At 46.0% G+C, this 27,872-nt stretch overlaps 2 protein-coding genes across 4 annotated transcripts in view; both read right to left on the bottom strand.

Moving 5' to 3' along the window:
* LOC140461020 (uncharacterized) overlaps nucleotides 1-7,412 on the bottom strand; it is a 50,386-nt gene extending 42,974 nt beyond the window's left edge. Inside the window, exon 1 of the mRNA XM_072555808.1 lies at nucleotides 6,032-7,412. Coding sequence (XP_072411909.1) covers nucleotides 6,032-6,903 — 872 coding nt within the window. The 5' untranslated portion in view covers nucleotides 6,904-7,412. The remainder of the gene's footprint in view (nucleotides 1-6,031) is intronic.
* A 2,658-nt stretch (nucleotides 7,413-10,070) lies between these two features.
* Nucleotides 10,071-21,941, bottom strand: LOC140461009 (uncharacterized). 3 transcript variants are annotated; one of them, XM_072555788.1, is made up of 3 exons: nucleotides 21,874-21,941; nucleotides 18,797-18,921; nucleotides 10,071-11,207 (listed from the first exon to the last, which is right to left on the bottom strand). In XM_072555788.1, the coding sequence occupies exon 3, from the start codon at nucleotides 11,083-11,085 to the stop codon at nucleotides 10,207-10,209; it is 879 nt and encodes a 292-aa protein (XP_072411889.1). In that variant the 5' UTR covers nucleotides 11,086-11,207; nucleotides 18,797-18,921; nucleotides 21,874-21,941; the 3' UTR covers nucleotides 10,071-10,206. The 3 variants fall into 3 exon arrangements, with proteins under 3 accessions (XP_072411889.1, XP_072411891.1, XP_072411890.1); XM_072555790.1 differs by lacking the exon at nucleotides 21,874-21,941 and adding an exon at nucleotides 21,801-21,822; XM_072555789.1 differs by lacking the exon at nucleotides 21,874-21,941 and adding an exon at nucleotides 21,243-21,401.
* Between the last annotated feature and the right edge of the window lie 5,931 nt (nucleotides 21,942-27,872).

The following is a 27,872-nucleotide window of genomic DNA, read 5'->3' as shown; positions in this document are numbered from 1 at the left end:
GTGGCCAATTGGTGTTCATATATCCTGGTGGCACGTTTCCTGCTTGTTTGTCTGATGTAGTGTTTTTTACAGTTGTTGCATGGTATCCTGTAAAGGACGTTAGTTTTGCTGATAGTATCTAATGGACCCTTTAGGTTCATTAGTCGCTGTTTAAGTGCGTGTTGGTAGGTTTGTGGACTACCATGATGCCAAGGGGTCTGAGTAGTCTGGAACTCATTTCTGATATGTCTTTGATGTAAGGTTATGTGGCTATAGTTTTTGGTTGCGTTGTGTCTGCTTGTTGGGGTTTATTTCTGAGGAATCAGCGGATTGTGTTTATCGGATACTTGTTTTTCTTGAAAACATTGCATAGATATTTTTCTTCTGCTGTTTGTAGATCTTGGGTGCTGCAGTGTAATGTAGCTCATTGAAATAATGTCTTGAAGCAGCTCCGTTTGTGGGTGTTGGGATGATTGCTTCTGAAGTTAAGTATTTGGTCCGTGTTTGTTGTTTTTCTATAGACACTAGTTTGAAGCTCTCCATTAACCGTACATTCAATTGTCATGTCTAGGAATGGGAGTCTGTTGTCGTTCTCCTCCTCTTTTGTAAATTTTATGCAACAGACCAAAGACGTAACTAGTGTGTCTCAGCTTTGAGCCCTTGGATAGAGATTTCCAAAGATTCATTACTCACTGAAGAAATTCCTGCACATCTCGGGTTTCTAAGCTCTATGAAATAGACCCATTTTACTCAATGTCTCTTCAGGACCCAAGACCCTTATTAATAGATTAAACCTGGTCTCATGAGGGGCAGAGACAGATGTAACTATTATACAGAAAAAGGAAATGACAGCTAATAAAAGAACTTTCTAGCTATCTTCATGGTGGTGAGAAAGAGTATGAGGTATGAGCAGGTAGGGAACGAGTTACGTTTTGGGTTGTGCGAGACAAAGGTTCAGTTTGGATCAGGTAAGAACTTGTAGGAAGCAATGAGGTGCTGGAGGCAAGGGGAGTGGTATAACAAGGTGAAAAAGCATTAATTATGTAAAGTCATTTAACAAGGTGAAGAAACATTCATTATGCAAAGTCAGTTAACACAGTGAAAGGCCTTCATTACGTGAAGCCAGTTAACAAGGTTAAGAACATTCACTGTGTCACACCAGATGGCTTACTCTTTGTTATTGACACTCGCTGATTGTAACGGCTACCCAAAGGTAGGGCTCCTCCTGTAAATGACTGTATAATTCATTAAGAACCGGCTGTTCCAGAGAAGACGGAGAACTCATGTCTCTGAGCACATGGGCGATCGTTCTCTCTCCTTCCAGGGCCCGGAATAAAGATGAAGGAGGTAAAACTGTACTGTGTCTCTGAGCGTTTTGCTTTGTCTGAGGCGGGAACGGGACCAGAGTGGGAGATGCAAAAGAAAAATATTCTGGAAATAATGGGTGAAACTGAGCGTCTACTGAGAGTGAGGAATTTAAAGGAATGGTATTTGAAAAAATAATGGAATTGAGTGGTGACAAATCCCCTGAACTTACCTACCTTCATCCTGATGATACAAACGTTTGGTGGAGCAGCAAGAGGACTCCCCAAAAGCTGTAAAAGGATGTAGACAGGTTGAGTGAATGGATAAAAGCAAGGCGGATGGAATACAATGAGGTCCACTTTGTTAGAGTAGGTCAAACAGTGGAATATTCTGCATTGAAAGGGACCTGGGTACCCCTGTACACAAGTAACCGATGGTCAAGATGTAGCTTTCATTCCATTAGTGCTCTGGCCTAATACAGATTGTTGGCTCATTGTTAACGTTCATCCTGAGCTGTTTTCCTGACAGTTTTCATCCATAGAGGATAGTGATCCCACTCTCAGGAGCAAGGATGTGAACGAGAGTGAGAGGAAGAATCGAATTACACACTGATAATCAAGACAACTGTGCTAACTAGCCCCTTGCAAACACTAGGAAGAACAATTGGTAGCTCAGTTTTTATATGATTTCGCTGCTCGTTGGATGCTGCCTGAACTGCTGTGCTCTTCCAGCACCACTAATCCAGTATTTGGTTTTCAGCATCTGCAGTCATTGTTTTTACCTAGCTCAATTTTTATTACAAAGTGATAGGGCAGTACAGTGGCTAGCACTGTTGCGTCACAGCACTGAGTTTGACTGTCTGTATGGAGTTTGCATGTTCTCCCCATGTCTGCATGGGTTTCCTCCAGGTGCTCCAGTTACCTCCCACGGTCCAAAGATGTGCATTTTAAGTGGATTGACTAAGTTAAATTGACCATAGAATGCAGGGATGCTCAGGTTAGGTGGATTAGCCATGGGAAAGGTAGGGTAACAGGAATAGGGTGTCAGCCTGATGGGATGAATAGCCTGCTCCCACACTGTAGGGATTCCATAGGATTGAAAATGTCTTGCTGTAATTATACAGGGCAATAGCTGAGACCAAATCTGGAGTGCTGTGCGAAAGTTTACTCTTCTTACCAAAGGAGGGAGAGACTTGGGAAGTACACGATTGGTTCACAGGAAGGGTTCCTGGGGTAGGGGTCTTGAGTCATGAAGAGACATTGAATAAAGTGGGGCTATATCATGGAATTTAGGAAGCTGAATTGCGGAGGAAATCCTTCATTCAGATTGTGATGAATTCTTGGCATTCTCTACCTAAGAGGGCTCACAGCTAAGTCATTAAGGCATATTAAAGACAGAAAGTGACAGATTTCTGGAGACGATAGACATCAATGGATATGAAGACAGTGTGGGGAAGTAGTGATCTGTAGAAAATAAACCATAATCTTAATGAATGGTGGAACAGACTCAATGGGGTGAATAGCCTATGAATTAGAATATCAGAATAAGTGGTCAGCCGAGGGGTGGCTTAGTGATTAGCACTGGTGCCTCACAGTGCCAGGGACCTGGATTTGATTCCAGCCTTGGGATGACTGTCTCTGTGGAGTTTGCATGTTTTCCCTGTGTCTGCGTGGGCTTCCTCTAGGTGTTCTGTTTCCTCCCACAATCCAGAGATGTGCAAGTTAGGGGAATTGGCCGTGCTAAACTGCCTACAGTGTTCAGGGATTTGTGGTGCATTAGTCAGGGGAAAATGTAGAGTAATAGGGTAGGGGACCGGGTGTGGGTGGGTTAGCCTTTGGAGGGTCAATGTGGTCTTGTTGGGCCGAATGGCCTGTTTCCACATGATAGGGATTCTATGTTTCTGTGAATTCAAGACTGAGGTGAGGAGTGATTTCTTCACTCTAAAGGATGTCAACCAGTGGACTATCTCCCCCAGGGTGCTGTGGGGGCTCAATAATCGAAAAGATCTAAGGCTCAAGTCAATACGTTTTTAGGTCCAAAGGGATATGTGTCGGGCGGAGCTGAGCTGTAATTTCAGCCACAATCGTACCTAATGACAATTTAGGCTCAAAGGACTTAATGGGCAACTCGTGATCCCGTTTCTGATGTTCATGAAACCTCAGTCTGGATCTGTCAAAACCGCTGAGATCGCGAATTTGTGCTTTCCTGAGAAAACCACCAAGATTTCACGCCACAAACGTTGATTGGTGTTGTCAAATTGCAGTGAAATGTTCGGCAGAGATGTTTGTTTTTTAAAGGAGAGATGTAAATATAATGAGACTTATCCAGCCGTTCAGCTGTAATGGGGAGAATAAATTCATAAACCAAGGATCAAAGCTACCACAGGCCAGTGACAGATTCGCTGTGAATCAGCACCAACGGATGCTGAATGTTCATCACAGCATGGATCAGAGTTTGAGGTGATCAACTGGTGAATTTTTAACGAGTAAGAATTCCTTTAATGTATTATTATTATTATTATTTAGTCATGGAATGTAGGTATCACTACCTGGGCGAGCACATATTACCCATCATACTGTCCTGTGAGAAGATGGTGCCTGCTCTCACTGCACTCTACGGACACCCAGAATGCTGTTCGGAAGGTAGATCTCGCCTCAGGACTGGTGAAGCGATGCCAATACAGTTGCAACTCAGGGAGGTCTATGGCCTGGACAGGAACTTGCAGATGGTGGGGTTTCCTCCTCCTTTGAGGTGGTACTGATCGTGGGTTTGGAAGGTTCAGGTGAATGAGTCGGACTGAACTGCTGCAGCGCATCTTGTAGATGTCAGATATTTCTGCTACTGTAATGGAAGTGAGGGTCTGAATGTTGAATATATTAGATGAAAGGACAGGCTGTTTCATTCTGACATTTGTCAAGCATCTTGAGTGTTGTTGGAACTACACTATTCCAGGTAAGTGGAACATGTTTCACCAGACTGCTGAATTGTGACTCGTAGATGGTATAGAGGGGAGTCAGGAGGTGAGTTACTCACTGCAGGATTCCAAGCCTCTGAATTGTTTTTCTAACCACTATATTTACATGGCCGGTCCCATTCAGTTTCTGGTCAATGATGACTACCAGGAAGTTCATAGTCAAGGATTCAGCATTGGAATGTCAAGGAATGATGGTTTTGTTCATTTTTTTTGTCAGACGTGGTCAACACCTGACATTTGCGTGTTGAAAGTGTTATTTCCCGAGCACCTAGTCTAAACCCGGAAGTTGTCCAGGTCTTGCTACATTTAGACACGGGCTGCTTCAGTACCTGAGAAGTCTCAAATGCAGCTGAACTATCATCGTGATGTTCAATCATGAGCGAACGTCCCTCCCTTGAACCTTGTGACGCAGGAAAGGTCATTGGTGAAGCAGTTGAAAATAGCTGGATGAGGGCACTATCTGACATGTTCACAGCTTTGAACAGCCTTTCTGTAAAATAGCTCAAGAAAGTCAGGCAGCATCCTAGGAGCAGCCTCTTCCAAGGATGCCTACTTTGAAGACGTTCTCCTCTCTCTCTGCAAGGATCTCAGTGAGTCTGTGACTGCACCCCCCCTCCCCCCCCACCCCTCTCAAGTCAACTTCTCTGCCCTGAAGCTCTTGATTCTCCAGCTCCTTGGATGCTGCCTGACCTGCTGCGCTTTTCCAGCACCACGCTCTCGACTCTGATCTCCAGCATCTGCAGTCCTCACTTCCTCCCTGTAAAATGGCTCGAGTATAATTACGATAGCAACATTCAGAGCTTTCACAGCCTCATCCTACAGATACCGAACACGTTTTCTTGCTAATGTACAGCTAACAGGTCTGCAGTCTGATGGGTTCATTGTTCATCTTCAGCTCAAGACAGTTCCAAATTTAAATTTAAAAATGATGCTTGCGGAAAGAATTATGTGCTTTGTAAAAATGAGAGATGTTGTGGGATCATGCTTATTCTAAAAGGGACAACTGAGATCAGAATGAAAATGGTTTAGTTCTAGATGTGTTGAATAGCAGCAATAACCAGATCCCAAACTCTGCTGTTACTGGTGAGCTCACTGATGTCTCAGCAGGTTGGACGCTGGACTGTATCGCTTCCTACAAAAGGAGCAGATGAATGGGCTCTCCCCAAACTATAAATGGAATCACAGCTATCCAGCAGTTCAGCAATAAAAGGGAGAGAAACTTCAAAAAACAAGGAACAAAGGTGCCACAGGCTAGTCAGTGATTCACAATTAACCAGACTTTAAGAGGATTCCTTCAATATCTGAGAGGGTTAACAGTTTTGAACAGGCTGGCCTGTCAAATAGCTCCAGGTGAGATTGCCAACATTCAGAGTTTATACAGCCTCATCCTCAAATTACAGAACACACTGTCTCCTGTCAGCACAAAGCTAAAGGATTGGATTATTATTTACTGTCAATTCAAGTTTTATCCGAGAGGATTTAAACGTAAAAATGATATTTGAAGACATAACAGTCTATTCACACACGAGTAAGAGGTGTTTCGGGGCACCGTTGGCTAATGAGACCAGAAACAAACCCCCACTATCAGAATGAACATGGTTCACTCTTCGATATGGTGAACAGGAGAGTCCAAACCCAGCTGTCACTAATAAACTTGATGATAAACAAGAGCATCCTTTGCAAACATTTTCTCATCAGTGAAAGTATTGATGGGGCATCAGTTCATCAGATCTGTTAACGTGCTGCCCAGAGTGTTAACGTTCACTAGGTCACTCCATGTTGTGAACCCGCTGGTGTCTCAGAAGGTGGGACGATCGAGTGAATCCCCTCCCGCACTCACGGCAGGCAAATGGTCTCTCACCAGTGTGGACTCGCTTGTGTAACACGAGGTTGGAGGAGTGCGTGAATCTCCTTCCACACTCTGAGCAAGTGAATGGCCTCTCCCCGGTGTGAATTCGCCGGTGCTCGGTGAGTTGGGACGAGCCCCTGAACCCAGTCCCGCAGTGGGAGCACCTGAACGGTCTCTCGTCGGTGTGAACGCGTTGGTGGTAAATCAGTTCAGCGGAACTTTTGAAGCCCTTCTCACAGTCTGGGCAGGTGAAGGGCCTCTCCCCGGTGTGAACCCGCTGGTGCGTCAGCAGGTGGGTTGACCGGGTGAACCCCTTCCCGCACTCCGAGCAGGAGAACGGCCTCTCCCCGGTGTGGGTTCGCCGGTGTACAGCAAGGTCAGATGGTCGCCTGAAGCCAGTCCCACAGTGAGGGCACCCGAATGGTCTCTCATCGGCATGAACCCGTTGATGGTACACCAGTTCGTCGGGCCTTTTGAAGCATTTCTCACAGGCTGGGCATCGAAAAGGTCGCTCCCCGGTGTGAATTCGCTGGTGTGTCACCAGGTGGGATGACCGGGTGAATCCCTTCCCACACATTGAACAAATGAATGGCCTCTCTCCAGTGTGAACGCGTTGGTGTGTCCGCAGGGTCGTTGAGCAGGCGAACCCCTTGCCACACTCGGGGCACATGAACGGCCTCTCCCCGGTGTGACTGCGCCGGTGAGTTTCCAACGCGGACGGGGCTCTGAATCCCTTCCCGCAGTCCTCACACCTCCACAGTTTCTCCCCAGCGTGAAGGCTGCTCTCTCCTTCCATGTTCAAAAGGAGGAAGATTGACCAGGTCGAGATAAATACTGGATTAGTGGTGCTGGAAGAGCACTAAAATTCAGTCTCTCTCTGTCAGAGCCAGAGTTGGGACGCGTTTTGATTTTCCCCGTCTGCAAGTGGTTCTCATTTTATATCCTTGGACAACAACTACAAAAAAAAAACCCTTACTGCAAATGACAGAAATTCAGAAGAGCCAAACATCTCCTGCAGTCTGAATGTGCGCCCTGGAGCACAGTGCCCCTCATAAACATGGCAGCCCCGCAGAACATTGCCCCCAATAAATATGGCGACCGGTTTTTTTTATCACCGCCTGAAGCCGTTTGTGCGTTTGATGCAAACGCGAGGTCGGACGTTTCTGATTTGCATCCAGAAGTCTACATGATGTGTCTATTTTTTTTTAAAAATTCTCCAGTCCATAATAATTTCCCCCATTCGCTGCTGTCCGTCCCCCTTTCCCGTCTTCTGCACTTCTCGCCCTGGACAGACGGAGCTGCGGCGGGCCCAGTGGTTCCGCCTGTCGTCCACTCCCGATTGGTTCGAGCCCAGACGTCCGCCGCTTCTCATTGGTCCGGAGCCGCCGTCAATCAACTGGGATCGATTGTGACGGGGGTCCCTTTCGCTGTTGCCCTGGGATGGACCAAGTTAAAAATCACACAACACCAGGTTATAGTCCAACAAAACCTTTTTATTAAAAAAAAGTTTTGTGATTTACACATGAAAGATGTGAAACTATCACTGTCTTCTAACAGATGAAAGGCTGAACAATCAATTTTTCAATGTATAATTTCAGTTATATCACACTGCAAATTTTTGCCATAAGTTCTGTGTTAGGATCGAGCCCTCCACTATCACCTGATGAAGGAGTGTTGCTCCAAAAGCTAGTGTGCTTCCAATTAAACCTGTTGGTGTGTGATTTTTAACGCTGTACACCCCAGTCCAACACCGGCATCTCCAAGTCCTGGGGTGGGCTTCATCGTTCACAGTGAATCGTGCAAGCATTGGGTGGAATAGGGGCTGTTGCCGTTCAGCCCATTGTAACTGCCATCTATCCCTCTGGAAATACTGCAAACCTGACCTACTCCCCTCTTTCTTTGGCCAGAGCCCTCCCAATCTTTCCTTCTTAAGTCGATTTCCTTTTGAGAATGACAGCGGAATCCGTTTCCAGCTGCCGCTCAGTTTGCTCCAGTTTATCAAAACTCGTTTTGTAAAATTATCTCCACATGCATTATTTGGAAACTGCCTTCAGTGCTTTCCGAACATTCGGCCAGTGTTTTTATTTACTTTTTTCTCTCCATCTGTGCACATGAGATCTTCTAGAAATAAATGAACACGGCCTGTAAATCACCGCTTATCCTTCTCTGGAGAGAATTATCTGAGCTTCTATTTCATTCATTCATTGAGCAGCATTTATTGTCCATCTTTGGTACGTAGTAGTGTTGCCTCGATTCTATTGCTCTTGTCCTTCTTATTTGGAGATGTTATGGGTTGGAAGATGCTGTTAGAGGAGATTTGGTGAGTTGCTGCGTCTTGTCAAAGGTACTTGTTGCTTGTCAGTGGTCAAGAGATAATGTTGAAGCTACTGGATAGGACGTTGCTTTTAACTGGATAGTCTTAAGTTTTGCCTGATACTATTCTGGCAAATATTTTCTGTGCCATCTCAGAGACTTTGTCACTTTTCTGTAAATGTGATAGTCAGAATTGAACACAATATTTCTGCTGAGGCAGAGTCAGTGAGTTAGAAAGATTCAGGATAATTCTCTTGCTTTCATACACTATGCTTCAGAGAAGAAAGTGTTATATGAACAGCTTGATCACCAATCATATTCATAGATTTATGTCCACACACTCCATGGACACACTGCCTAAAATTATATGACTAAATCTATTCTGTCTCATTTCCTTCATTCTTTCAAAAGCCATCATCGACTGTGAATCATTTTGGGGTGCTCTCAACACATGCACAATTTAGAGACCAGAACAGGAATAATAGATATCTCAAAGGACTTTGCAATATTGGCAGAGGGGGGAGGTTGCAAAACTGGAGATTACAGATACAGAGAGTGACACAGTTCATGGAGGGTGGAATATTACAGGCCCTGGAGTGAATTTGAAAACAAAATGGCAGTCTTAAGACACAATTTAACCATAAGCTAATTAAAGTGAGTATTAAGAGTGTTGGCAAAATGGGTCTGTGTATGAGAAAGTACACAGGCAGCAGAGTTGATCTTCTTGATTTTCACCTCGGATAGGTTTCTGCTCATCCAAAATGGTGTGGAGAATAAGCAGTTTGAGAGTTCAGTGGAGGAATGGTGAAGTAGAGCTGGACTTTATCAGTGCACATGTGAAAACTAACACAGTGCTTTTGGATGATGTCACCTAACAGTGGCAGATTCTGGATTAGTGGTGCTGGAAGAGCACAGCAGTTCAGGCAGCATCCAAGGAGCTTCGAAATCGACGTTTCGGGCAAAAGCCCGTCATCAGGTTCCTGATGAAGGGCTTTTGCCCGAAACGTCGATTTCGAAGCTTCCTGGTTGCTGCCTGAACTGCTGTACTCTTCCAGCACCAGTAATCCAGAATCTGGTTTCCAGCATCTGCAGTCATTGTTTTTACTTACCTAACAGTGGCAGGTGGATGAAAAATAGGAGTTACCAAGGATAGATCTTTGGGGGACACCAAGACTTTGGAGAGGAAATGGAGGGTGGAGATGGGGCAAAAGTATGAAGGCATATTATGGTCAGGGTTCTTTGTTTGAAGATGAGTGATGATGCATTTTAAAGGTGAGAGGGACAAAATCAGAAGAGAGGAAACTTTTTGCAACATCAACTAACAGCTGAATGGTCACAGAATAGGGTCGGGGAGAAAGAGGAAGGTCTACACCAAAGTGAACACTGACAGAGTCTGAGGCAAGACAGGATAGAATGAGGAGAAAGATGCCAGGTTCGGATTACAACAAGGGGGAGATTAAGAGACTGTTTGGCTTAGTACCAAGTGGAAAGGAGACAGTAAATCAGATTGTATCAATCTTATTGACAAAGAAGATCCACAAATTCCTCATGTTTTGTCGGAGGTGAGGATTGAGGAGGCAAGGAAGAGGGAGACACCTTCAAAAGCAAATAATTTGTTTTCGCAAAATGAAAGACTCCACGCATACCATGTTTAATATGACCTTGATTTACTTGAGCTTTATGCTGATAGTAACCTCTAAAACTAGACTGGAATTTAGTAACATCAGCAGAAGCAGACCCCAGTGAACATGGCTCAGTACTGGACGAGACCCACAGCAAAATTCAGTCATTGTGGTTGCTTGTGAACTCGCTGGTGTCTCAGCAGGTTGGACGAATTAATGAATCCCTTACCACACTCAGAGCACATGAATGGCCTTTCCCCAGTGTGAGTGCGCCGATGTATCACCAAGATGGATGAACGCGTGAATCCCTTTCCACACTCTAAGCAGATGAAGAGCCTCCCTCCAGTGTGAACTCGCTGGTGGGTGAGCAGATGGGACGACCGAGTGAATCCTGTCCCACACTCCGTGCAGGTGAATGGCTTCTCCTCGGTATGAATTCGCTGGTGAACAGTGAGTTGAGATGATCGCTTGAACCCAGTCCCGCAGTGGGAGCACCTGAACGGTCTCTCGTCAGTGTGGAGGCGTTGATGTCGCATCAGTTCCCCCGAACTTTTAAAGCATTTCCCACAGTCTGGGCATTTAAACGGTCTCTCGTCAGTGTGAACACGTTGGTGTGCGAGGAGATTTGTTAACTGAGAGCATGACTTCCCACAGTCAGAGCAGATGAACGGCCTCTCCCCGGTGTGAACCCGCTGGTGTGTCTGCAGGGCAGAGGACTGAGTGAATCCCTTCCCACAGTCCGGACAAGTAAACGGTCTCTCCCCGGTGTGAACCCGCTGGTGTGTCTTTAGGGTGGACAATTGAGAGAATCCCTTTCCACACTCAGAGCAGGTGAACGGCCGCTCCCCCGTGTGACTGCGCTGATGAGTGTCCAGCTCAGACGGGGATTTGAATCCCTTCCCACAGTCTCCACATTTCCACGGTTTACCCCCGCTGTGGCTGCAGTCATGTTCGGACAGGCCAGGCGATTGGCTGAAGCTGGGCCCACACACACAACACGAATCGGATTGCTCACTACACTGAAGGGCACTGTTTCCTTCCATGTTTAAAATCCAGTGATCTTCAAAGGTTCCAACGAATTGGGCAACTTCATCAGATCCTAATATGATTTCGGCTTCACCTTTCCGACCTCAAGTCCTCCCATTTCATATCCTGTGAAACTGTTCTAAAACAGAAAGCAGAGAGTGAGAGGAAAACCCACCAAAAACACAAACGCATGTTGTGAAACTCAGTGGAATGACTCCAGTCATCTGTGGGACATACGCTAGAAATAGTGACTCCAAAAGCTGTTGATTGTCATAAAAACTAAACATGTTCGCCAATGTCTTCTAGAAAAGGGAACCTACAGCCCAGTCTGGACTTACACCAAACGCTTGTCTCAATGGGAGGACAGGAAGATAGATGTGGGAGTGGCAGAGGGATTTTATGTATTTGCAACTTGACTGGAATTCAGACGGAATCTCCCACTTCCGCAACCTCCATGATCTGGAAGGATCAGGGTAGCAGGTCTGGGTAAACACCATCAGCTCCAGGTCATACACTATCCTGATTTGTCTGACCTCCAGTTCTGGATAAGTGGAAAGTTCCTCCATTTAAATATTAGGAAGACGGAAGCTACTGTCTCAGCCTTCACAACAAACTTTTCTCCCTCACCACTGCCCCCACCCCTGACCTTGGTAACTGTATGAGGCTGAAACAGATTGTAAATAATTATTATGAAATGTTTCACTCTAAGATGAGCTTCTAGTCACACATTCCATTATCACCAAATTGCCTGTATCCACATGGCTCCCCTCCCTATCTCTGTAACCTCCTGCAGACCCAACACTGTAAGTCTCTGTAGGAGTAACTACCCTCCACCCTAGTCTCAACTTATCTGGTGAAACTTTTGTTTATGTCCAGACTAAACTATCCTAACACACTCCCAGCCAGCCTTCCACATTCAACCTCCCTATAATCTCGAGGTCATCCAAAAGCTGGCTGGCCATGTGTCGTCTTGCACATGTTTTCCTCATCCACCACCAGTCTGTTCACTGACATATCTGTTAAACAAGCTCCAGTGATTTAGTCATAGAGTCACAGAGACGTACTGCATGGAAACAGACCGTTCATCCCAACTTGTCGATGCTGACCAGATATCCTAAATTAATCTACTCCCAAAAACCAACATTTGGCCATATCCCTTCCCCGCTCCCCCCCGCCTCAAAACCCTTCCTATTCATGTACCTACCCAGATGTCTTTTAAATGCTGCAATTGTACCAGCCTCTACCACTTCCTCTGGCAGCTCATTCCATACATGCACCACCCTCTGTGTGAAAATGTGGCCCCCTTCGGGCCCTTTTAAATCTTTCCCCTCTCACCTTGAACCTGTGTCCTCTGGTTTTGGACTCCCCCCACCCTGGGGAAAAGACCTAGACTATTTACCCTTTCCGTGCCCCTCATGATGTTGTAAGTCTCTGTATGGTCACCCCTCAGCCTCTGACACACCAGGGAAAAAACCCCCGAGCCTATTCAGCCTCTCCCTGTAGCTCAAACGCTCCAACCCTGGCAACATTCTGTCAATCTCTTCTGAACCTTTCAGGTTTAACGACATTCTTCCTAGAGCCGGAAGACCAGAATTGAATGCAGTATTCCAAAAGTGGTCTAACAATGTCCTGTACAGTCACAACATGACCTCCCAACTCCTATACTCAGTGTTTTGACTAATAAAGGAAAGCATACCAAACACCTTCTTCACTACACTGTCTACCTGCGACTCCACTTTCAAGGAACTACGAACCCGAGTTCCAAGGTCCATTTAGTCGGCAATACTCCCAGGACCTTACCATTATAAGTCCAAAATGTAGCACCTCACACTTATCAAGATTAAATTCCATCTGCCACTCCTCGGCAGATCAGTTTACGTGATCAAGGTCCCGCTGTACTATTCTGCGATACACTACACTTCCAATTTTGGTGTCCGGTGCAAATTTACCAGCTATACCTCCTATGTTCACATCCAAACCATCTATATAAATGACAAAAAGCAGTGGACCCAGCACTGATCCCTGTGGCACACCACCTGTCACAGGTCTCCCAGTCTGAAAAGCATCCCTCAACCACCACCCTGTGTCTCCTACCTTCCAGCCAATTTTGTATCCAAATGGCTAGTTCTCCAAATGGCTGTTGACGATACAAATACCTCAGCAAGGGGCCCAGCAATCCCTTCCCTCGCTTCCCAGTAAGTTCTGGGACACAGCTGATCAGATCCCGGAGATGTATCCACCTTTATGCATTTTAAGATGTCCAGCACCTCCTCCTTTGTATTGTGGACACTTGTCAAGATATCACAATTTATTTCCCCAAACTCTCTAGCTTCCATACCTTTTTCCACTGATGCAAAATACTCGTTTAGTGTCTCACCCATCTCCCGTAGTTCCACATGTAGACAGCTTTGCTGATCCTTAAGAGGCCCTATTCTCTCCCGAATTACTCTTTTGTCCTTGATGTATTTATAGAAACCCTCTTAACCCTATTTACCAAAGCTGTCTCATATCCCCTTTCTGCCCTCCTGATTTCCCTCTTAAATATACTCCTACTACCCTTATACTCCTCGAAAGATTCACTTAATCCCTGCTGTCTATACCTGACATATGCTTCCTTCTTTTCCTTGACCAGAACCTCAATTTCTCTCCTAATCCAGCATTCCCCAAATCTACCTACCTTGCAACTGGACTCTTGTTATCTCAGTTTGGAAGGCTTCCATTTTCCAGCCTTCCCTTTACCTGTGTATACCAACCCACAATCAAGCTTTGCGAGCTCTTGCCGAATGCCATCAAAGTTGGCCTTCCTCCAATTTGGAACTCTGATTTTTAGATCACATTTATCTTTTTCCATCACGATCTTAAAACTAATAGAATTATGATCACTTGCCCAAAAGCGCTCCCCCACTGACACCTTAATTAGTTGCCCTGCCTTCTTTCCTGAGAGAAGGTCAAGTTTTGCTCCTTCTCTAGTAGTACATCCACATACTCAATCAGAAAATGTACTTGTCCACACTTTACAACTTCCTCTCCATCCAAGACTTTAATGTTATAGCAGTACCAGTTTGTGTTTGGAAAGTTAAAAGCTGCTACTATAACCATCCTATTATTTTTACAGACAACTGTGATCTCCTGACAAATTTCTCACTGGCTATTGGGGCGTAAAATAGTACAATCCCATTAACGTGATCATCCATTTCTTATTTCTCAGTTCCATCCAAATAATTTCACTGGTCGTACTCTCTAGAATATCCTTCTGAAGTACAGCTGTAATGTTATCCCTACTCAAACATGCCGCTCCCCCTTCTTCCCCTGCCTTTGCTATCCTTCCTGTAGCGTCTATACCCTGGAACATTACGCTGTCAGTCCTGTCCATCCCTGAGCCATGTCTCTGTAATAACTGTGATATCCCAATCCCATGTTCCCAACCATGCCCTGAGTTCATCTGCCTTCCTGGTTAGGCCTCCTGCACTGAAACAAATGAAGTTTAATTTAATCGGTCCAACCTCAATCTCTGTTTTCCTCCTGCCTACCTTGAACATTTGACCTGCTCCTTTCCCAACTACACCAGCCTCAGGGTGATCCCTTTTCTCACTATCTCTCTGGATTCCACCCCTGCCTTACTAATTTATGTCCTCCTGGGTAGCTCTAGCAAATCTCCCTGCCAGTATATTAGTCCCCTTCCAATTCAGTTGCAACCTGGCTTTCTTATACATGTCACTTGTACCCCAGAAGAGATTCCAATGATCCAAAACTGAACATTGTTCTCCTCAGCCACATATTCACCTACTCTATCCTCCTACCTTCCCTTGCACGTGGCACCAGGAGTAATCCAGTTATTATTACCCATGAGAATCTACTTTCTAACCTTCTGCCTAACCTTCATTTCTCCCCACAGACCCTTATCCCTTTCTCTTCCTTTGTCATTGGTTCCAATGTGTACAATGACGTTCTGCTGGTCCCTCTGCCCTTTAAGAACATTCTGCACCCTCTCCAAGATATCCTTGACCACGGTACCTGGGAGGCAACACACCATTCTGATATCTCATTGCCAGCCACAGAAATGTCCGGCTGTGCCTCTGACTAGAGTCCGCTGTCAAAAATCAATCTCTTGGAACTTTGCATCACCCTCGTTACAGTAGAGCGAAGTCTCAGAAACCTGACTGTCAGTGCTACATTCCCCTGAGAGTCCATCACCACGTGCGCAATGTGCCTACCCCTCCTACCTTTCCAATAAATCAAACTGCATCTACATCCAAGAGGTAACCCATCTAGCTGACAGGAGCAGAGCAGGGACAGGAATGGTTGTTGCTGGTTCCAGGATTTAGATATTTCAGGAAGAACAAAGATGGCAAAAGAGGGGGAGGTGTGGCATTGTTGGTCAAGGACAGTATTACATTTGCAGAAAGGATGTTTGGGGACTCGTCAACTGAGGTAGTATGGGCTGAGGTTAGAAACAGGAAAGGAGAAGTCACCCTATTGGGAGTTTTCTATAGGCCTCCGAATAGTTCCAGAGATGTAGAGGAAAGGAGAGCAAAGATGATTCTCGATAGGAGTGAGACAGACAGGGCAGTTGTCATGGGGGGACTTCAACTTTCCAAATATTGACTGGGAACACTATAGTACGAGTACTACAGATGGGTCAGTTTTTGTCCAGTGTGTGCAGGAGGGCTTCCTGACACAGTATGTAGACAGGCCAACAAGAGGCCAAGCCACATTAGATTTGGTACTGGGTAATGAGCCCAGCCAGGTGTTAGACTTGGAAGTAGGTGAGCACTTTGATGATAGTGATCACAATTCTGTTATGTTTCCTTTGGTGATAGAAAGGGATAGGTATATACCACTGGGCAAGACTTACAACTGGGGGAAGGGTAATTACGATGCTATTAGGCAAGATTTAGGAAGCATCAGATGGGGAAGGAAACTGCAGGGGATGGGCACATTAGAAATGTGGAGCTTATTCAAGGAAAAGCTCCTGTGTGTACTAGATAAGTATGTACCTGTCAGGCAGGGAGGAAGCTGTAGAATGCGGGAGCCGTGGTTTACGAAGGAAGTGGAATCTCTGGTTGAGAGGAAGAAGAAGGCTTATGTTAGGATGAGATGTGAAGGCTCAGTTAGGGCGCTTGAGGGTTACAAGGTAGCCAGGAAAGACCTAAAGAGAGAGCTCAGAAGAGCCAGGAGGAGACTTGAGAAGTTGTTGGTGGATAGGATCAGAGTAAACCCTAAGGCTTTCTATAGGTATTTAAAAAATAAAAGAATGACAAGAGTAAGATTAGGGTCAATCAAGAATAGTCGCGGGAAGTTGTGTGTGGAGTCAGAGGAGATGGGGAAGCATTAAATGAATATTTCGACAGTATTCTCTCTAGAAAATGACAATGTTGTCGAGGAGAATACTGAGATACAGGCTACTAGACTAGGTGGGGTTGAGGTTCACAAGGAAGAGGTATTAGAAATCCTGCAGAGTGTGAAAATAGATAAGTCCCCTGGGCCGGATGGGATTTATCCTAGGATCCTCTGGGAAGCCAGGGATGAGATTGCCGAGCCTTTGGCTTTGATCTTTAAATCATCATTGTCTACAGGAATAGTGCCAGAAGACTGGAGGATAGCAAATGTGGTTCGCCTGTTCAAGAAGGGGAGTAGGGATAACCCGGGTAATTATAGACCAGTGAGCCTTACTTCAGTTGTTGATAAAGTGTTGGAAAAGGTTATAAGAGATAGGATTTATAATCATCTAGAAAAGAATAATTTGATTAGGGATAGTCAGCACGGTTTTGTGAAGGGTAGGTCGTGCCTCACAAACCTTATTGAGTTCTTTGAGAAGGTGACCAAACAGGTAGATGAGAGTAAACCGGTTGGTGTGGTGTACATGAATTTCAGCAAGGCGTTCGATAAGGTTCCCCACAGTAGGCTATTGTACAAAATGTGGAGGAATGGGATTGTGGGAGATATAGCAGTTTGGATCAGTAATTGGCTGGCTGAAAGAAGACAGAGGGTAGTGGTTGTTGGGAAATGTTCATCCTGGAGTCCAGTTACCAGTGGTGTACCTCAAGGGTCAGTGTTGGGTCCACTGCTGTTCGTCATGTTTATATATGACCTGGATGAGGCGTAGAAGGGTGGGTTAGTAAATTTGCAGATGACACTAAAGTCGGTGGAGTTGTGGATAGTGATGAAGGATGTTGTAGGTTACAGAGAGACACAGATAAGCTGCAGAGCTGGGCTGAGGGGTGGCAAATGGAGTTTAATGCGGACAAGTGTGAGGTAATTCACTTTGGTCGGAGTAACCGAAATGCAAAGTACTGAGCTAATGGTAAGATTCTTGGTAGTGTAAATGAGCAGAGAGATCTTGGTGTCCATGTACACAGATCCTTGAAAGTTGCCACCCACGTTGACAGGGTTGTTAAGAAGGCATACAGTGTTTTAGCTTTTATTAATAGAGGGATTGAGTTCCGGAACCATGAGGTTTTGCTACAGCTGTACAAAACTCTGGTGCGGCCACATTTGGAGTATTGTATACAGTTCTGGTCACCGCATTATAAGAAGGATGTGGAAGCTTTGGAAAGGATGCAAAAGAGATTTACTAGGATGTTGCCTGGTATGAAGGGAAGGTCTTACGAGGAAAGGCTGAGGGACTTGAGGCTGTTTTCGTTAGAGAGAAGATGATTGAGAGGTGACTTAATAGAGACATATAAGATAATCAGAGGGTTCGATAGGGTGGACAGGGAGAGCCTTTTTCCAAGTATGGGGACAGCGAGCACAAGGGGGCATAGCTTTAAATTGAGGGGTATAGATATAGGACAGATATCAGAGGTGGGTTCTTTACTCAGAGAGTAGTAAGGGTATGGAATGCTTTGCCTGCAACGGTAGTAGATTCGACAACTTTAAGTGCATTTAAGTCGTCATTGGACAAGCATATGGACATACATGGAATAGCGATGGGCTTCAGATTGGTATGATAGGGCAGCGTAACATCGAGGTCCGAAGGGCCTGTACTGCGCTGTAATATTCTACGTTCTGACAGTATTTGGGGTTTTCCTACCTTCCCACATCACACCCTGTGGCTCTTGTAAATGCCTCATTGCCTGTGCCTGCTGCTCCAAACTATCCCATGTGATCCGATAGGATTCACCATGTCAGCGTGTTTGTGACACAGTTGCCTAAATGTCGGAGTTCTGAACATTTGTAGAAATTAGAATCCCTACAGTGTGGAAACAGGCCCTTCAGCCCACCAAGTCCACACCAACCCTCCGAAGAGTAACCCACCCAGACCCATTCCTCTACCCTATTACTCTATATTTACCCAGACTAATGCACCAAACCTACACATCCCTGAACACTATGGACAATTTAGCATGACCAATCCACCCTAACCTGGAAGTCATTGGATTGTGGGAGGAAACCGGAGCACCTGGAGGAAACCAATGCAGACACGGACACGGGGAGAACGTGCAAACTCCACACATACTGTTGCCCCGAGGCGGGAATCGAACCCGGGTCCCTGGTGCTGGGGGGGGGGCAGCAGTGCTAACCGCTGAGTTACCGTGCCGCCCCTAACTGTAGCGGCCCTTTGGCTCATCATGCCCATCAAACATCAGTGAAAGACAGCAATAGGTGGACATGGATTCAGATCCACAACATAGAGGTCGCCCCAGCTACAGAGCCATGGAACCTCTCACAGATAAAAGCACAGCATTAAAAGCTCAAACTTGTCAATGGACAGTCACAAATACTCACCTTTCAAACAATTATTGCGCTTTGAAAAATCCCCTACTGGAGTCAGCAGCCGGAAATCTCTGGGAAGAAGTGAAGTCAGAGAAAAATCTCACAGTGCAGGAATTACCCAGTGAGTAGGCGATGTTCTGGAAGAAGAAGTGTACAAGTGTGAGCCAGAGATCGACATTCACAAGAGACAAAACATTTCACTTGGTCTGAGTTTACTGTGCATAACTCCTGCCCTGAAAAAGGGATTTCAAAACCCTATCCCTGTTAGTACAGGATAGAAATCCACCGCATCCCCTCCATGGTCCCTGCTGCACACTGGCCTTCATCGTGGTCAGCAGTCTCTTGACTCAAGGCTGGCATCTGCTCAGAGTCGATAAAGTGTGGAGCTGGAAAAAGCACAGCAGGTCAAGCAGCATCAGAAGAGTAGGAGAGTCAACATTTCAGGTCAGGACCCTTCTTCAGGATTGGGGAAGGGGCTGAGAAATAAACAGAGGGAAGAGGAATGGAGCTGGGGAAAAAGGTAGGCAGGATGGCGATACAGGTAGGAGGTGATTGCAGTTCGTCAGTGGGAGGAAGGGTGGAGCAGATAGGCGGGAAGGAAGGTGGACTGGCAGGGTCAGGTCAAGGGGGTGGGGCAGAGAGGGAGGGCTGGACCTGAGTGGAGATTGGGAAGCTGGTGAATTCGACGTATGATTGAAAGTTCCCTCGGTGGAAGATGAGGCGTTCTTCCTCCAGTTTGCATGTGGTCCCGGCCAGGACGGACATGTCAAGGGAGCTGGAAAGGATAGCTACCGGAAGGTGGGCTTGTTGGTGTGTATGGACTGTAAATATTTCCTGAACTGATCTCAAAAGTTTACTCACGGTCTCTCCGATGTAGAAGAAAACACATCTGGAACAATGGATGCAATATGTTAGAGGACGTGCAAGTGATTCCTTAGGGCCTTGGATGGAGTTAAGAGGGGAGATGTGGTGGCAGGTGTTACACCTCCAGCGGCTGCAGGAAAAGGTGCCACGTGCGGCGGAGAGGTTGGTGGGGAGTGTGGACCTAATGACGGAGTTGCAGAGGGAACAGTCCCTACGGAAAGCGGAGAGGGGTGGTGGGGTCAGAATGCAGGTGGTGAAAATGGCTGAGGATGATGTGTTGGATTTGCAATGTGAGGACCCAGCCAGGGGGGACTCTATCCTTGTTGCGGTTGGGGGGGGGGGAGGCTTTGAAAGCAGAGGTGAGGGAAATGAAGGAGATGCAGTTCGGGCCATTACTGTTCACAGGGGAAGGGAAATTACGGTTCTTGAAGTAGGCGGACAACTGGAATGTCCTGCAGTGGAATCGCTCACCCTGAGAGCAGGGACAGCAGAAGCAGAAGATTTGGGAGTAAGGGATCGTATTTCTGCAGGAGGGGGCAGCGGGAGGAGATGTCATCAAGGTAGCTGTGGGAGTCGATGGGTTTGAAATAGATGTCAGTGCTGAGTCAGTTAGTGGAGATGGAGATGGAGAGGTCCAGAAAGTGGGGGGGAGGTGTTAAGCGATTGTCCAGGTGAATGAGGTCAGGGTGGAAGGTGTGGGTGAAGTTAATGAACTGTTTGAGCTCCTCGTAGGAGCACGAGGCAGGGCAGATACAGTCATCAATGTAGCAGAGGAAAAGGTGGTGCTGGTGTGAATGCAGCAGAGGGATTATTCCATGTATCCTACGAAGAGGCATAGCTCAGGCCTGTGTGGATACCCCTAGCCACCCCGCTGGTTTATAGGAAGTGGGAGGATTCAAAGGAAAAGTTGTTCAGGGTGATGACCAGTTCCGCCAAGCGAATGAGTGTGTTGGTGGAAGCGCATCGATTGGGTCTGCAGGAGAGGCAGAAACAGAGTGTTTTTAGGCCCTCCTCATTGGGGGAGAGGGGGGGAATACAGATGTAGAGAGACTGAATGTCCATGGTGAAGATGAGGTTTTGGGGACTGCAGAATTGAAAGTCATGGAAAAGGTGAAGGGCACGGGTGGTGTCCTGAACATAGGTGGGGAGTTCTTGGACCAAAGGGGGCAGGGTGGAGTCAAGAAGAGATGAGTTCAGTGGGACAGCAGCAGACAGAGACTATTGATAGACTGGGGCAGTGATCAAAGAATCCCTACAGTGTGAAAGCAGGCCATTAGGCCCAACAAGTCCGTGCTGGCCCTCCACAGAATATCCCTCCCAGACTCCTTCCCCTACCCTATTAACTCTACACTTATCACTGACTAGAGCACACATCATCAAACACGATGGGCAACTTAGCATGGCCAATTCACCCTAACCTGCACATCTTTGGACTCTGGGAGGAAACCCACACAGACACAGGGAGAATGTGCAAACTCCACACAAACAGTCACCCCCGAGGCTGGAATTGAACCTGGGTCCCTGGCACTGTGAGGCAGCAGTGCTAACCACTGAGCCACCATGCCGCATCACCCTCCACCTTTTCCTCCGCTACCTTGATGATTGTATCAGCACTGCCCCGTGCTCCCACGAGGTGCTCGAACAAGGTCATCAACGCCACCAGTCAAGTTTATCAATTTTGGGTAGGACGTGGGCCAGGACGGGGAATGGGAAACCAAAAGGCAGGAGGCTGCGGATGGGAGATCTCCCAAGTCAAGTTTCTGTCCTTGGTCTTCATGTAACTGAACACAGCCACAGAGCTTTGGGCCAAGGCATCCTCTGAACTAGGGGACTGCGAGACCAGGAATTTCTTATTTTTCCCCCTCTGCCTCTGCTCTGCATCATCAACAAGATATTGGGCGTGAAAGGCCAATGCAGCCTGACGGACAAGTTGTCTCCATCCTGACCAATGGGCAGCAAGCTCCTCCCATTCATTCCACACATTGCCCCCGACAAAGATGGCGGCCGCACACCGACCCTCGATGCCATCGCCCCCGACAAAGATGGCGGCCGTCAGACCGGGGCCTGTCCCATTGGGAGCAAGCTTGGAGCCGTTGCTCCAGTTGGAACAAACGGGGCACCGGGAGCTTCTCATTCGGGGTTTGTAGCTCACGTCGGACGTTTACGGGTCGTGTCCGTCCACCGGCCGCATCTATCGCAGCGCCCCTCCCGCCTCATTTGGTCACCTTTCCGGAGCCAAGGAATGAAAGTCGGTCCATGGGCCATGTCGCGCTCCGCGCATGCTGTATTCGCGACGGTCTCTGCGCCTGCGCACTGCTCTCCTGGTTGGTTGACATCACGTTGGGTGGGTGTTCTACTCAGTGCATTGAGGTTTGTTCTTTATTATTGTGGAGATACATGGCCCAAATAATACTGTTATAACGTAAATTGTACTGATAACCATTTGAGACTGAGCCTGGTGCAATTATGTAGCACGTCTTGTGTATTGAGAACATGGGTATATGAATAGGAAGGGTTTATTGGGATACAGGTCAAATGGGACGAGGTCAACTTAGGATGTCTAGTCTGCATGGATGAGGTGAACCGAAGGGTCTGATTCCATGCCGTACAGCTTCATGACTCTGCAGTACAGAGTCCATTCAGCCCATCCTGTTTCTGACTGTTCTCCACGCTTCCTCCTATTCTGCTATTTTCCGCCCACGGCTCTGCACATTTGATTCCCTTTCAAACAACCAGCGAATTGTCTTTTGTGGAGGTGCCAGTGTCGCACTGGGTGGACAAAGTTAGAAGTCACACGACACCAGGTTATAGTCCAGCAGGTTCATTTGAAATCACAGACACACGCAAAATAGGCACCCAAGCAGAGAGATCAAAAGATCACACAAATGGTGAGAGTGGAGTGGTGTGTCTCTGCAGGTGATCAAAAGTGTCAGAAACTGTGAGTGAAGTGTCAACAGCTGAATAACAAGTGAAGGGACAACCAATTAAATGAGGCAGAAAGATATTTTACAATTAAAAATAAGGCGGTGCTGGAGGTTAACCAAATGAATGAAACAACATGATAGCTATAAGAGTTACATGCTGAGGATCTAACCAAAGTAATAAGTAAACCAAAACTGTACAAACTAATTAAGGTGAAGAAATCATAATTTATCAAGTGATGGTGTTAAAACAAGACAGTAAGGAAGATTTTACAGATACAGAATAGTGTGGTGGGGTCACATATAGCATGATATGAACCCGAGATCACAACTGAGGCTGTCTTTATGGGCAACAGAACTTGGCTATCAGTTTCTGGTCAGCGATTCTGTGTTGTGTACCTCGAAGGCCACCTTGGAGGATGCTTATCCGAAGATCGGAGGCTGAATGCCCTTGACCGCTGACGTATTCCCTGACTGGGAGGGAACATTCCTGTCTAGTGATTGTTGTCCGTTCATCTGTTGTAGCATCCACATGGACTCGCCAATATACCATGCCTTGGGGCATCGTTGCCTACAGTGTATGAGATAGACAATATTGGCCAAGTGATATGAGCATCTGCCATGTACATGGTGGGTAGTGTTCCCATGAGTGATGGTAGTATCCATGTTAATGATCTGATATGTTTTGCCACAGCAGGGTTGTGTGATGTTGTGGTCCATGTTGACCTGAAGACTGGGCAGTTTGCGCAAACAATGATCTGTTTAAAGTTTGGCAGCTGTTTGAAGGCAAGAAGTGGAGGTGTAAGGATGATTTTGGTGAGATGCTCATTGTCATAAATGACATGTTGAAGGCTGCGAAGAACATGACAGTCTCTCTTCTCTGGAGAAATACTGGATGACGAAGGTACTCTATCGGACATATCCTATGTCTGTCTGCTGAAGAGGTTGTTGCAGTTTTTCACTGTGGCATGGTGGAACTGGCAATCAATGAGTTGACCATTGTATGCAGTTCTAACGAGGGCACCTTCATCTGCACAGATGAGGAGAAACATGACTGACACCGAGAGGTTTTGAAGGACACCCTCATAAGAACGGAAAACAGTGCTCAACTCATCGATCACCAGTTCTGACCTGCCACAAGCTCCACCCAGCTATTCCAAACACCGCCCCCTACAAATATGGCAACCACACAGTGACCCATGATCGAGTGTCCCCGATAAAAATGGTGGCCTTATAGTGCGACCTGTCGCTGGGAGGAAGCCAAGAGCCATGGTACCGTACAGTACAAAGGGCAGGACTGGAACATTATTTTTTGGGGCTTGCAATTTAGATGAGATGTTCTCGAAGCATCACCGTCCACCCGCCCAATCTATGGACCCATCCTTCCAACCTTATTCATCATGTTTTCTGAACCGAGAAACAAAACGGTGTCTATCGCTCTCACTCAGCCTGTGCATGGCCTGTTCACTATGGGCTCTGCGTATTGCTTTCCTTTTCAATGGATGGGGAACTCTCTACCCTGCTAGGAATGATGGGGAAAGTACCCATCACTCTGTCAGCCGCCACTCATTGTGTCTGAATTCTTTTTCTGTCATGTTGCCAGACAGCCTAATTAATACGTTAGGAAATAAATTACACTGACACCAAACCTGAAACAGAAATTGGTTGTGGTACGTATCTTCTGTGTTAACAATCACACGATTGTTACCGTACAGAAAGAGTCCATTCAACCCATCATGTTTGCAATGGCTCTTGAAATTAGTACCTTTTATGAAGCTGTTCTCTCACCTTCTTCCCAAAGCCCTGCATATGTTCCTTTTTCAAATAGCCATCCGATTCCATTTTATATGCCACAATTGAATCTCTGTGCACCACACCCTTAGGCAGTACATTCCGAACCCTAATCATGTGCTGAATGAAAAAGCTTTTCCTCAGAAGTATTTTTTTTTGCATCTTTTACTTATTGCTTGCAATCTGTGCCTACACATTCTCAATCTCATCGCCAGCAGGAACAATTTCTCTCTACTTACACTGTTCGGACCTCTCCTGATTTTGAGTACTTCAATCAGGAATGACCTCCATTTTCCAAGGAGAACAGTCCAATCTCTCCTCGTAACTAAAATCCCTCATGGCTAGAAATACTCACAGGAAAACTTTCTGCACTCTTTCTAATACATTAACATTTTTCCTTAAGAAAGGTGAAGCTCAGAACTGCATGCAACACACCAGATGAGGCTAAGGTCATCTCTTCTATAAGTTCAAAATAATCATAGAACTAGATTTCAACACAATTATAGATACACATATATAATCAAAGTGTAATAGAAGCATTAGGGGAAAAACATTTAAACATAGATGTGAAAGTTAATTAGTCTCAGGAACACTTGCCTTACCTCGAAAACAGATGCCTGGCACATCCTAAATGAAATAGATTGTTCACAACTAATTAGTTAAGAAACACTACAGTAGTAGTAGCTGTAAAACTCTACATAGAATTAGCTTTATAATAGGAATTAATACCACAAATCTTATAGCAGTTCATTAGAACCAATGATCTTTTGTAGTTTTTATATATATAGTTTCGACAGTGGAAAATATAAAAGGAATAACAGAATTTGATAGCATATGGAATTCAATGAACAACAGAATTCAAGCAGTCCTTAGAGATAAGCAAGTCTGGGACACGTCCAAATGAATATAACCAGGAACTTTGGAACGTGAATTAATAGGATGCATAGAAAAACCCAAGGCCTAGAGATTACAATGTCTGTTAAACACTTTGAGACTATGGGAACTTGGGTCCATCCATGGGAATGCCCATTACTGATTAGATGAGTCACAGGATTGGCTGTATAGAATAAGGGGGAGGGCACAGTGACCACATTACGTGTGATTGTTTCAACACCAAAATTTATCAAAATACTGTATTTCAATGTAAAAATCAGACTGTGTCATTGATCTTTCTTGCAATCTGAGCCATAGAATAAGGGAACGACTGGGCCTTTGAAGATAGATTCAGGGATGATCTTTGGCCCTCTCCCTGCATTAACCACTTTGTTGCTCGGATGAGAATCAGGTCTACCACATGCCTGAATCCTGCCTGTCTCCCGAGTCTGTGTGTGTGTGGGGGTGGGGGGGCGGGGAATGGTAAGTTATGCTCCTACAACAGCAAAACCAGATCTCTGGAGTTTCCTGTGAACTGTCTCAACAGGTTGGCGTACTGAGAGGAGGTCTCTCTATTGTGTGCATTTGCTGGTGCACAGTGAGGTGAGATGACACGTGAATGATCAGTTGTTATTGTTCACACATTGATAGTATAATGGTTCTCAGGTTCATTTATAGAACTTCCATCCATCTGGGCATTTAAAAGGTCTCTCCTCGGTGTTTACTAAATAATGTCTTGGTACTGAATCTCTTCCGACAACGCAAGATCACTCTCCAGTGTGAACCCACTGGTGTCTCAGCTGGTGGGATAATCTCTTCCCAAAATGTGGAGCAGATGAGTGATAACACACTTTTTTAGATTACTTACAGTGTGGAAACAGGCCCTTCGGCCCAACAAGTCCACACCGCCCCGCCGAAGCGTAACCCACCCATACCCCTACATCTACATTTACCCCTTACCTAACACTACGGGCAATTTAGCATGGCCAATTCACCTGACCTGCACATCTTTGGACTGTGGGAGGAAACTGGAGCACCCGGAGGAAACCCACGCAGACACGGGGAGAACGTGCAAACTCCACACAGTCAGTCGCCTGAGGCGGGAATTGAACCCGGGTCTCAGGCGCTGTGAGGCAGCAGTGCTAACCACTGTGCCACCGTGCCGCCCACTTCTGTGAACTCCTCCACTAGTCATTTTAACGCAGAGTTTAAATTATTTATTTGAAGCAGGTTACATTGTAAATGAGATGCCACATGCTTTAAAATGGCAAACGCAAGACTGCCACAAAAACATGTGAAATCTTCACAGGCTCATGACCACACTCATTTTCAGAGCAGACACTTAAACCTGCTGGCTCATTTTTCAGTCAGGAACAGATCCCAGATTGGCCCCAGTCTCTGATTTGACAGCATGTTTCCAGTGTTCCCTGGAAACCAACATGCTGTTCGTCTCTTTCAGTGTGACCCTGAAGAACTCTGTTCAGATTGATTTCTGCTCTTGTGATGGAATCCTCCATCCAGGTGATCTATGGCCCCTTAATGGTAAACACTCAGGAAGGAAAGACAGAAATCCAAACCATTGTGGTACGTGCAATGCTGATTGGCTTTATGCTTATCCCAGAATATTAAATTCCATCCCTGTTACAGGAATCATTAACACCGGCAGAAACAAATACCAACGGTCAGAATGAACATGATTCAGGCCTAGATGTGATTACTTGCACAATTATAGCACAATAGAGGCAACTGTGAATTTGCTGGTATCTCAGTGCTGCACGTGAGATGACTGAGTGAATCAGTTCCTACACCATAAAATGTTAAAAGCTTCTTACTTGTATGAGTGTGTTTGTTTGAGCAGATCTGTTTTGCTTTTAAATCACTGCTCCCAGCGAGAACTTTGAAACAATTTCTTATCAGTGTGGACAAGTTGCTGTTTATTGAGGTGGGATAACAGGGTGAATGTCTTCCCACACAGGAAGTGGGTGAACAGCCTCATCCCCATAGCACAGCATGTGAGAGAGAGAGAGAAAGAAAAAGAGAGAGAGAGAAAAAGAGAAATAGAGAGAGAACCTGAATGGTCTCTCATCAGTGTTAACAAAAGCTCCACACAATATTTTAGAAAAATTACAGAACTCGAGACATTTGAAAAGGTCTTCCATCAGTATAAACTGATGGGTGTGACAACAGAGGAGTGAATGCGCCTTGCCACATGTCCAGCAGGTAAATGACATCTCCCTGTTGTGAACTCGCTGATGTTGTTGCAAGCCGCACAGTCACCTGAACGTCTGCCCACAGTGAGACCAGATGAATTGAGTGGAATGCGGGGTGAGCGCTTTCGTGCACCGTCAGTGAATGCGGGTACTACAGTTCTTGTAACAATCATATGAAACCCTTTTTGTTTAGTATTAACTCGCCAGTGTGTATAGGAACTAGATGCAAAAAGCCATAACTTCAGGGAACAGACGAGTAAAAACCTGAGAGGCAGTTTTGCCCGGTGGGATAGAGAGAGAGAGAGAGAGAGAGAGAGAGGCAGCTAATAGGATTGTGTCGATCGTAGCGACAAAGAACTCAATGAGCTCCTCGCACTTGTTGTTACTGATATTGAAGGAGACTGGGAGAGAGAAGGTCACCTTCAATGT

This window comes from Chiloscyllium punctatum, chromosome 36 (assembly GCF_047496795.1).
Source record: "Chiloscyllium punctatum isolate Juve2018m chromosome 36, sChiPun1.3, whole genome shotgun sequence".
NCBI classification, from domain to species: domain Eukaryota; kingdom Metazoa; phylum Chordata; class Chondrichthyes; order Orectolobiformes; family Hemiscylliidae; genus Chiloscyllium; species Chiloscyllium punctatum.
This window is presented reverse-complemented; position numbering and strand designations above follow the sequence as displayed.

Excerpts from the sequence above, each read along its gene's own strand:
- LOC140461009 (XM_072555788.1), bottom strand. The coding sequence starts at position 11,085 with ATGGAAGGAAACAGTGCCCTTCAGTGTAGTGAGCAATCCGATTCGTGT.